Source organism: Helianthus annuus, chromosome 2 (assembly GCF_002127325.2).
Source record: "Helianthus annuus cultivar XRQ/B chromosome 2, HanXRQr2.0-SUNRISE, whole genome shotgun sequence".
NCBI classification, from domain to species: domain Eukaryota; kingdom Viridiplantae; phylum Streptophyta; class Magnoliopsida; order Asterales; family Asteraceae; genus Helianthus; species Helianthus annuus.
In genome coordinates, this window is record NC_035434.2 from 59,400,259 (window position 1) to 59,411,771 (window position 11,513).

General features: G+C 35.7%; 1 protein-coding gene across 1 annotated transcript; it reads left to right on the forward strand.

The window, feature by feature from the left end:
• The first annotated feature begins 1,206 nt into the window (after nucleotides 1-1,206).
• Nucleotides 1,207-8,883, forward strand: LOC110919237 (beta-galactosidase 3). The gene is made up of 18 exons (XM_022163514.2): nucleotides 1,207-1,495; nucleotides 2,467-2,562; nucleotides 2,661-2,773; nucleotides 3,255-3,321; nucleotides 3,439-3,531; nucleotides 3,610-3,753; nucleotides 4,108-4,196; nucleotides 4,285-4,390; nucleotides 4,612-4,699; nucleotides 4,804-4,922; nucleotides 5,004-5,165; nucleotides 5,239-5,417; nucleotides 6,230-6,339; nucleotides 6,422-6,531; nucleotides 6,621-6,731; nucleotides 7,181-7,497; nucleotides 7,629-7,965; nucleotides 8,375-8,883. The coding sequence occupies exons 1-18, from the start codon at nucleotides 1,334-1,336 to the stop codon at nucleotides 8,495-8,497; spliced, it is 2,526 nt and encodes an 841-aa protein (XP_022019206.1). The 5' UTR covers nucleotides 1,207-1,333; the 3' UTR covers nucleotides 8,498-8,883.
• The last annotated feature ends 2,630 nt before the right edge of the window (nucleotides 8,884-11,513 follow it).

An 11,513-nucleotide genomic window follows, 5' to 3' on the forward strand; every position in this document is an offset into this window, starting at 1 on the left:
AGGCTTTATGTCACTAGAGCCCGTAGTCATAAAGCCCCTACCTCATCATAACCAAAGTGTAAAATGCAGGGATCAAAGTGTAAAATGCAGGGACCAAAGTGTTTTAATGCAGGGACCAAAGTGTAAAATGCAGGGACCAAAGTGGAAAATGGAAACAACAAAACGCCGTGAAAAAACTAGCGCCCTCCCCCCATTTTCATCTCATAAAGCCCCCCGTAATGGTGTTCAAGGGCTTTATGGGGCTTTATGGGGCTTTATGAGGTGAGATGGAGCCCCACTACACAAGGCCTAATAAAATATCCAGCTAGCAATATACGAGCGAGTTACTTGAATCATGTTAATAAATAATTAGCACATTTATGAACCTATTAATTTGTTACCACATTTGGTGAATTGTGTTCTAAAAATTCATTTAATAATGCCATGGCAATAATACAATTTATTTTATATACCGGCTAATGGTAGTACTACTCACGAGCCAAGTAAACAGGTAGATTTGAGCCGACAATAATATGAACAAACTTGACTTGATATTTTGGTGAATTATAGAATATAGAATACAGGTTATACATTTATTCTAGAAATTCTTGGAATTGATGTTAATTGAAAACTCACAAATAAATAGTTAAATACAATAACAAATTATACTAAGTATAAGACAATATCAAGCTAGCAATATACGAGCGAGTTACCTGAACCAAATCCGCTAACAAGCCAAATTAACTTAAGCTTTTATACAAGTGAGCCGCTAGCATTTTAACCATGTAATTTATAGGAGCGAACCAATGGTCGAGATTTGAAACAAGAGCTATATTTAGAATTTATAATCCTAGTTAAATGTTTAGAAATCTGTGTGAGCCTTCTTCCGCTAACATTTTAACCATGTAATTTTTAGACCCTTTTTAATAAAAGGTCTTCGAGAAAACAAACACACTGCGGACTCAAACTTCTGCGCGTAATCTATGTGGGACAGACATAAGAGGTTCTGAATAGCTTTTCATAGAAAAACAAACACCCCCTTGTAATCCTAATCCTAGTCAAAGGTTTATAAATCTGTTTTTTCTTAAAAAAATATGAATACACACCGAATATTGCATTGAATAATAATTCCCTAAAAAGAAATCCATGTATAAATAAATCATAACTCATTAAGATTTTTGGCTGCTTGCCTGCCACCTTCCATCAATAACCAGAGTGTCTAAGTGTATGATTCAAGCAATCACTCACTCTCTACTCAAACTATCATTTTGTTTATATAACTATTCCACTTGTAATCTTCTTTGTCATCTCCACCGCTTCCATACCACCGACAAAAGCTTCAACACCGACAACAATGGCGACCAAGCTTCTAGCTCTCTTCATCATCTTGATCACTTTCACACACCTGCAACTGATTCAATGCATTGTTACTTATGATCACCGATCTTTAATCATCAATGGCCAAAGAAGAATCCTCATTTCTGGCTCTATACATTATCCTAGAAGTACCCCTGAAGTAAGTTATTCTTTTTTTCTACTTTCTTTGTTTAACTCATTACGAGGGTAACGGTAAGGTTGTTGTCATGGGTTCAGGAGTTTGAGTCATAAATCAATCTATACATATTAAGTTAAAAATGACATCAAATATGATAAGTACTTAGTTCATTTCTCTTGGAGAAAAGACCCCGCTTGCGGTATGCGCATATAATATATATACGTGTGGGCCATCGAGGGGCAAAAGTGAAAGTGCACTAATTTTAACGTTATTTTACTAATTTCGTGAAAATAACGTTAAAAGTTGAGGACGGTTAACCATGCATCATGTGATCGCGTTGATAGCTGAAACACAAAAGGGTTGTCCTGATTGCTGAGTGTTATGTGCCTTCGGTCTTTGTACTGATTGCTGAGTGTTATGTGTCTTATGTCCAAGGCTTGATGCAAAACTACTATCGAGTCGGGGGTCTCACTGGAAGCAGCCTCTCTATTCCTATGGGTCATCTTACACTCCTGAGATCCTACCTTTGCGTTGCTATTGGTGGGATTACTGAGTATGATGATGATGATGATGATGATGATGATGATGGTGTAGTTTAGTAGTAGGAGTAATGTAACTTTTATCATTAAAAAAAACTTAGTTCATTTTTATAAATGGTTATTTAATGATATTTTACTTTTTTGTTTGTCATGATTACATCAATCATGTAAATATAGTTTTTAGTTTTACTTGTTGCAACGACAAGTTATTGTTATTTTTTGTGAACCTGCCGAACCCAAGCCGAAAATTTGAATGTCGAGTTAACAGACATCCTGACACCGACAAAACCGACACGTGTATGTCACGGCAACCCGGACCCTGAACATGTGGGAGCCTTGGTTTATCTTTGCTCTAACTCATTTTGCTTTCTAAGGAGGTGTTTGGAAACAAGTATATATAGTTTTAAATTTAATGATCCAAACAACTTCTAATTTGTGTTTCCTTTGGTGTAGATGTGGGATGACCTTGTAGTTAAAGCGAAAAATGGTGGGCTAGAAGTGATTGACACTTATGTGTTTTGGAATGTTCATGAACCTTCACCTGGAACTGTAAGTTGTTTAGACAGATCTGGTCTCCATTAAAGAATGTGTTCTTCATTTTGGATAATGTTGATTTATTTATTATTTTGTGTTTTTTGGGATTTTAGTATGATTTCAGTGGAAGATATGATCTTGTGAGGTTTATAAAGACAGTGGCACGAAATGGGCTTTACGTGAATTTACGGATTGGGCCTTATGTTTGTGCTGAATGGAATTTTGGGTACTTCCTTTGTTTATACCAATGTTTTCGTATTCGGAACGGTTATCGTGCTGACAACTTTACCGGTCCGAAATTGGTTTTAGAACCGTATGACGTCGTATATATATTGAAACAAAATGTGGAATACTTTATTTTTTTGTGTGGATTTGCAATGTTAACAAAATATGAATCTTTAGATAGAAAAATGGAGCGACAAGTACTAAATGCATCCGTATTTGAGATTTTTGAAAGAAAAAAAATATAAAAAAAATTAAAAAGCCTGCTTCGGTAATTCGGCAGTTCAACCGGTCCGACTTGTAACCAGCTGGTTCAAATGGAGACAGTATAAATAGATTCAACTGGACCAAACGGGTTACGTAGCCGGTTCATGGTCCGACCTATCCAGTTGGTTTACACAGTTTCTTAATGTTTGACTTTTTCAAGTTTCAAACTTTTGTTGACTTTTTATTGTTGTTGATTGACTTTTTCTTAATCTTTATAGTGGTTTTCCAGTATGGTTGAAGTATGTTCCTGGTATCAGCTTCAGAACAGATAATGAGCCATTTAAGGTTTAATTTTTCGTAACTTCTTAATTTATTTTAGCTTTTTATGGAATTTTTTTTTTAAATTAAATGACAAAATATGACCCTCATTTTGTGGCTTATTATATGGTAATAATACTATAGGCAGCTATGCAAGGATTTACACAGAAGATAGTAGAGATGATGAAGGCTGAAAACTTGTTCGAATCACAAGGTGGCCCGATCATCCTCTCACAGGTTCTAATTTTTATCCAACTTTTCGATCGGGTTTTGTATAGTTTTGAATAAATTTCAATTCATACATTTTTAAATTAGATTGAGAATGAGTATGGTGCACAAGGGAAGTCACTTGGACCCCCTGGAAAAGCGTACATGAATTGGGCCGCAAAAATGGCAGTCGAGCTGAACACAGGCGTCCCATGGTCCATGTGCAAGGAAGAGGATGCACCTGACCCCGTGGTTAGTTTTCTTGATGCCTCATTCTGTCACTAAAGGGTTCCTTCATATATTTTGGTATATATGTCAGAATGGGCCGAATGGGTAACACGTCAAAACTTGTTCAGGTCAAAATAAGCTAAATTTTTCCACATGTTAACACGGGTCACGGGGCTTAACCAAAAACCTTTTTTGTTCAATAACTTTCAAAGTTATATCATCAGTAATAAACTATTTTTTGCATATTATCCTTTTAGTTAATGTTTCCTTTTTATTTTACCCCGTTAGAGATGAACACGTATATACTGAATGGGATGAAATTATCAGTGTGATTACCTTTCATGAATCTGTAAACTTCTAAATATGCCTTCGCCACAGATAAACACATGCAACGGCTTCTATTGTGACACTTTTACTCCCAACAAGCCTTACAAGCCCACAATGTGGACGGAAGCGTGGAGTGGCTGGTAACATGTTATATATTCTTGTACAGCTTTAACATTGAATTTCATGTATTTAAGGTTATGATGTCTACAATTTCTATGTGATGTCAAGGTTTACTGAATTTGGAACACCAATTGAGCAGCGTCCGGTTCCTGATTTAGCATTTGCAGTGGCTCGTTTTGTACAGAAAGGTGGCTCGTTTTTTAACTATTACATGGTTAGTAAAATTTTCTTTCCTAAAAGATTTTATTGCCTTAATATGGGTTAGTTGGGATAGGGTCGGGTTAACCATGCATTTTGTGATCGTGTGCATTGAAAATACTTCGGGTAACTTTCGACTTTTGTGACCCTCTCTTCGTGTCTTCCATCTTTTTAGCTGTAAACTGACCTATCTAACGCATGCATTTTGTTGCAATTAACATTTTGGATTTGTGACAGTACCATGGTGGAACTAACTTTGGACGCACGAGTGGAGGACCGTTTATCACCACAAGCTACGATTATGATGCTCCTATCGACGAATATGGTGAAAAACTAAGCTATAACCAACATTTTACTTGAATTATAATTTGTATACCAAAAATAGCAATATTTCTTGAAGAACTAATCTCCACTTTGAAACAATTTCAGGCTTGACTAGAGAACCCAAATATGGCCATTTGACCGAGCTTCATAGGGCCATTAAGCTATGCGAACCGGCTTTTTTTTCTTCGGATGCTAAATATATTTCTTTAGGACAAAGACAAGATGTTAGTTTATATATCCCGTTCTATAGATATTCTACTTTTATCAAAATTTCAGTTATTCGATAAATTTGGGCATGCATGCAGGCATATGTATATGAAGGACAAGGAAAATGTGCTGCATTTTTGTCCAACTTTGAACAGACTTCTGCTGTAAGAGTCGCGTTCAACAACCGGCATTATAAACTACCACCATGGTCTATTAGTATACTCCCCGACTGCAAAAATGTCGTGTTTAATACAGCGAAGGTAGTTAAATTTGGTGGGAATATAGAGAACATGTTAAATGGGAACTTAGTTTGATCATGTCGTGTATTCTAAGGTTGTAACTCAAACTTCACGGATGCAAATGTTGCCGAGTGGTTCTAGTTTACAATCATGGGAGACTTATCATGAAGATATTTCTATGTCAGCAGAGGGGTCAACATTGACTTCAGTTGGTCTTTTGGATCAAATCAGTGTTACAAGAGATACAAGTGATTACTTATGGTATTCGACTAGGTGCGTCAATATTTTTTGAATAGTTATGTTTTAGTTTAGATTTGTGTTTCGAAATCGAATCTCTCTTTGTCGCACTAATAAGCTTTTAATGTTTGGATAAACAAATATCGGTTCTATTGTTCTACTTATTTAAACAAGAGTTAAATGCCATTTTAGTCCCTGTGGTTTGGTTCATTTTGTCAGTTTAGTCCAATGGTTTCATTTTTCGCCTATGGGTAAAAAAGGTTTCACTGTTGCCATTTTAATCCACTGGGTTAACTTCATTCATTATTTCTGTTAACGAGAAGGGCAATTCGGTCATTTTATATGGCTGAATTGTCCTTCTAGTTAACAAAATTACATATAAAATGACCGAATTGCCTTTCTCATTAACAGAAAAAATGGATGAAGTTAACCCAGTAGATTAAAATGGCAATGGTGAAACCTTTTTGGACCCATAGGCGAAAAATGAAGCCTTTGGACTAAACTGGCAAAATGGCCCAAACCACAGGGACTAATATAGCATTTAACTCTTTAAAAAAAGTCAAATAATAAGGTTTAATAATGGCTTCATACCATTACAAGTTACAACAAAAATGATCATCGAAACTGCGACTTTTACAATCATTGCACACGTATATTTATTTTTAGAATTGTTCTTTATGGGTGTTTTATCTATTATTTCAAAACATTACTAAAATTTCCAATCTCTTAAACATAAATCTATATGATTATTACAACTTCAAACACTAGAAGCAGGCATCCAAACACTATCTTCTACAACCGGTCTTATTACAACTTATTATCTGATTTTCAATTCTTGCATAAACCAGCATCGAGATTAGTCCACAGGAGACATCTCTTCATGGAGGACGAAGACCGACACTTACAATTCATTCTAGAGGTCATGGAGTTCAAGCTTTTGTCAGTGGAAGACATTTTGGTAGTTTGATTCAACGCATCATTTTAAGTTTCACAACTTGTATTATGGTTCAAATTACAAGCTGAATTCTATAAAATTTCAGGGTCTGCTTATGGTTCCCCAGTGAAGACTAGATTAACACTTAGTGTACCAATCGATCTTCGAAGTGGAACAAATAGAATTTCACTGCTTAGTATGGCTGCCGGACTTCCAGTAAGTTGTTACATTGGTCTAGATAGACAAATGTGCCTTCTCTTTGACACTTTCTTTCTAATTAATTCAAATTGTTTCCTTTATCCAAGAATGTTGGAACACACTTTGAGTCACGGGATACCGGAATCCTAGGACCGGTTTTGCTTGATGGACTTGACCATGGAAGGGTTGATTTATCGAAAGCGACATGGACTTACAAGGTAAGTCAAAGGTTGACCATGAAAATTTTGCATGTTGTGTATGATATTGTTACACCAGGGAAAGTGACAAATTATTATTTCAATATCATAGCTTTTGCGCATATAATCATTGAATTAATATTTAATTAGAAAACATAGACAAATAAGGAGTTGATGGGTCCTCGGGGTGGACCAGTTAAGGCCCCCGTGGTATCATGTGCAACATGTCAAATTCTCTCACACAGTGTAAAAATTGGCCCGCATAGTGTAACACTTTCGAATATAGTCCATTGGTGCAACATGTGCCATTCAGGTTGACGGGCCCAACCTGTTGCGGCCTACTTTGACATGACAAAAGTATTCATATTTACATATTAACCAAAGCACCAGTTTTCCCATTTCACATTGCATAACCTTCAATGCTTGATAATCCTAGATCCGCCTATGGTTGACACTATTCTTAAAAACAGGTGGGGTTGAATGGGGAGACAAAGAATTTAATTTCGCCAAATGGCATCTCATCAGTCGAGTGGAGTCAAGCTTCACTAGTCAAGCATGGTCAGCAGCCATTGAAATGGTACAAGGCGTATTTTGATGCACCCGAAGGTAATGAGCCACTGGCTTTGGATATGAAGAGTATGGGCAGGGGTCAGGTTTGGATCAACGGTCAAAGCATAGGAAGATATTGGACAGTGCATGCGAATGGAACGTGTCGGCCATGCAAGTATCCTGGAGCCTTTAGACCCGGGAAATGCCAAGCGGGTTGCGGTCAACCAACTCAACGATGGTAATAAGACATGCAAATCCCCATTTTATAGTTCAAGAAAAATGTGTAACTTTCAAGTTGTTCACAGTTAGAAACGCGTAGAAGATATTACATTTATAAGTGTACTAACGAAAATATTTGTTCTTTATCAGGTATCATATTCCTCGATCATGGTTAAAGCCGACGCAAAACCTATTGGTGCTATTTGAAGAAGTTGGTGGGAATATATTGAAGATATCTTTAGTGAAAAGAACACAAGCCCACGTGTGCGCTTCTACTTTTGAGCACCATCCGGTCATTGACAACTGGCAAACCGAGAGCTCGGGTGAGACAAAAATGCTTCACGACACAAAGGTCCGCCTGAGTTGTGGGGTCGGTCAGTCCATATCTGCGGTTAAGTTTGCAAGCTTTGGGAATCCTTTTGGAATTTGTGGAAGTTTTCAACAGGGCACTTGTCATGCACCAAACTCTCATGAACTCATAGAGAAGGTACACTTGGTCTTTACAATAATCTTTATATATGCTTGTGACCCCGATGCCGCTATAAACAACTTGTATTAGAGGTGGAAGTTTTGACCCAATTTGTTCTGAAAAGAAGGATTTGGGTTGTGATTTGTCTCAAACGACACGTTTCCTAAAAGGCGAACTAGTCTAAGTGGGGTATACACACTAATGTGCATAACCTTCTAAATCATTTTATTCAAAGATTTAAGATTTATTTCTAATTGTTACTTATTTTCAACAAAATAAAATAAAATAAACTTATAAATGAATAGAAAAATGGACAAATAAGTTTTTATGGATAACCCACTTGGCTAGCTTTGACCCATTACCCAACCCGCTTGACACCCATCTTGTCACATCTATGAGATATTAACTCTTTGTCCTTTTACAACAGACATGTGTTGGCCAAGAGAGTTGTGAAGTGATTGCCTCAAATGAGTATTTTGCAACAGATCCATGTCCTAATGTCTTGAAGAGGTTATTGGTGGAAGCCGTTTGTTCTATTAAACCGAACTAGGACGATGACATGACCCGGCGACATTAGTAATTTGCCAAGGTACAGTCACGCACTTGTTAGGCTTTTGTTTTCAGACCTAGAAACTAATAAGGAATATCCTAGAAATTAGGCACCATGAATAATGTGGTTTTATGTATACTTGAGTGATAAAATGTGTACATAATATATATGCCACACAAAAGAAAAAATTTTGGTGGTCAATGTTGTGCGGAGAGAGAGAAATATGATCGCATTAGATCGATCCAGCGGGAAGTAATTAACGACCGTGTTATATGGTCGCTTGCCTCTATTAGTCGAGGTGAGCATACTGTTCTTTCTTAATTATTGTTGTAGAAGTTCTGATTTCTTTGTTATGTTCTCTAAAGTGGATGTAATTTTTTAATTAACGATGATATGTAGAGAATTCGGCTAGGGTTTTATTACACGAAAAGAAAGACAAAACAACATAGGAAATAATAGTAGCTGTGAAATATATTAGGGTGAGCGGAGTGGTGCGGTAAACACCTCGGTAAAGCGGGTTACCGATCGGTAACACCGCCGCCAGTGGTGTTTACCGATCGGTGAGGTTGGTTGAGGGGTGAAGGTTTACCGATGAGGGGAAGGGGTGTTTGTCAGCTTTTGCCTCCTATTTTCATTTAATATGTTTTTTTTTTAATAATAGTTTACCTAACCCAAGATAGGTAAACCACCACCAACGTTTTTGAGCATTAGGTAAATAAAATAGATAAATTAACGTGACACTGTCTAATTGAGTGAATGTTAAGTTTACCTATTCCAAATAGGAAATAGCACTAGTAGTGAAATACTTATCATGGGCTAAAACCCACACAATACAAGCCCAATAACTTATTAGGCTAAAAAAGGACACAAGGATGGCAATAAATACCACCACACAAAGTGTTGTTTACATAGTTCGGTTAGAACACATTGGTATTTATTAAATTGCATATTGGTTATGGGTGTTGTTAAATGCGTCCCTTTTTTACTGAATTCACTCCCCCCTAAAGTTTTTATATAAATACATTAAAACCTTTTATTTTGTAAAATCATTAAAAATTACATCTACTTTAAGTTTTTAAACAATTCAAGTTTTCACTTAAAATCCTCCTGTTATGCCAAACTAAAAACTTTTAACGCTTATCCAAAACTAATTGTTTATAAAAAATAAAAACTACCAGCATATAGATTTGCTATAAGTCCATGCTCATCTTCTCATTATAATGGATATTTTTAAAGATACATCAAACAAAAATTCAACCATGATTTTAAAATTGTTGTTTTTATCAGTCTATCTGATTACTGATCTGTAAAAAAATAAACAAATTATTCCATTTGGGTAGGCTGAATACAGGTAGGGGAGATTAGGTGTAAAGTGATAACAGTCCACATAAACGGAACCGACCCGATCTCAGGCGTGGTCGTGAGAGGGTGCCCGCAAAACCCTATCTCAGGCGTAGTGTGATACTTCTTCAATATCAGTCAACCAGTGAAACAATTTAGGGATCAGTAATAAAGAAAAATGATTTTTAAAGAGGTAAAATTTGTAAAGTTTTAAACTGATTTTTTTGGAAAGAGGGTATGAAAAGTAGAAAAATGGGGTGCATTTAGCCTACCCCATTGGTTATTCAGTATTGATGACTTGTATCAAATTGTCATCTAGACATTTGGGAACTACGACTCTTAAAAAAGGCAGCATGTTGTGAGGCACTACCCACTGTTAGGGTAGTTCAGAATTCGTTTCGAATTCGAAAAATTCAAAATTCGATTTAGTTCGATTATCAAGAATTCGTTTCGCTTATTAAGAATTCGGTACAATTAGAGTATAGTAAATTGAATACGGATTTATAATTTTAAATTCGATTTGATTCAAAAATTGAATTAAAATTATACAAATCGAATTAAATTTATAACATATTTATTTATTTATTTATTATTTTTATATATAATATATATAAGTTTTATTTGGCTATAGTATGAATTAATCTCTAAATTTATTCGAGGTATTAAAATAGCTCATTACCAAATCCATTACAAAGTCCATAACTTAAATGAATTTATTAGATATTTTAACTGAATTTAAATCACAACAGATTAATTAGAATTTATCCAAAGTCGATTCGAATTGGAATTTTTAATCAAATTAGAAATCGAATCAAATTGGCTAGTTCTTAATCGAATTCAAGCAAAAAAATAAATTATTCGAAATATTCGATTCAATCAATTCGAAAATTCGATATTCGATTCGATGAACACCCCTACCCACTGTCACATCAACCCATCATGGGCGCTAAGCACCGTATGACGTGGTGTTAAACTAGTGCTTGGACGGGGGTGTGGTAGCTATCACGTGTGTGGGGGAAGATGATGAAAAAAAACGTGGGGGAAGATGATGAAAAAAAATTCTACTGTTAGTTTAAATACAATATTTTATTAATCACCCCGTCATATTTCATACTCTTACAAAACACATAAACTGAAAGGTGAAATATGAAACCTACGTGCCTACGCAATGACTACATAACAACACTTTTTTCACATTTCATCTTGCCACAACGTAGTTTAATAATCTCGACATTTTTATTAGTCACCCCGTCACATTCATAGGTGATCATTTCTTTTTTCAATATTTTATTAGTCACCCCGTCACATTTCATACTCTTACAAAACACATAAACTGACAGGTGAAATATGAAACCTCCGTGCCTATGCAATGCCTACATAACAACGCTTTTTTCACATTTCATCTTGCCACAGCGTAGTTTAATAACCTCGACATACTATTGAGCAGCGACACATCCTATTAGTGGCCAACCCTCAAACCCCATTGTTTGATATGTGTGATCTACTATATATTTAGAGTTAATTACACAGATGGACCCTATGGTTTATAGCTAGTTTCATCTTTGGGTACTAATTTTTTTAACAGGTTTAGATTTTATGGTTTCAATTTTGTAACACCTTTGGGTACTAACACCAAAATTAGTTAATTTTATCAATATAATGACTAAAATACCCT

Excerpts from the sequence above, each read along its gene's own strand:
- LOC110919237 (XM_022163514.2), top strand. The coding sequence starts at position 1,334 with ATGGCGACCAAGCTTCTAGCTCTCTTCATCATCTTGATCACTTTCACA. Across the intron at positions 1,496-2,466 it reads ATCCTAGAAGTACCCCTGAA|ATGTGGGATGACCTTGTAGT; the intron begins GTAAGTTATTCT and ends CCTTTGGTGTAG. Across the intron at positions 5,166-5,238 it reads TCGTGTTTAATACAGCGAAG|GTTGTAACTCAAACTTCACG; the intron begins GTAGTTAAATTT and ends GTGTATTCTAAG.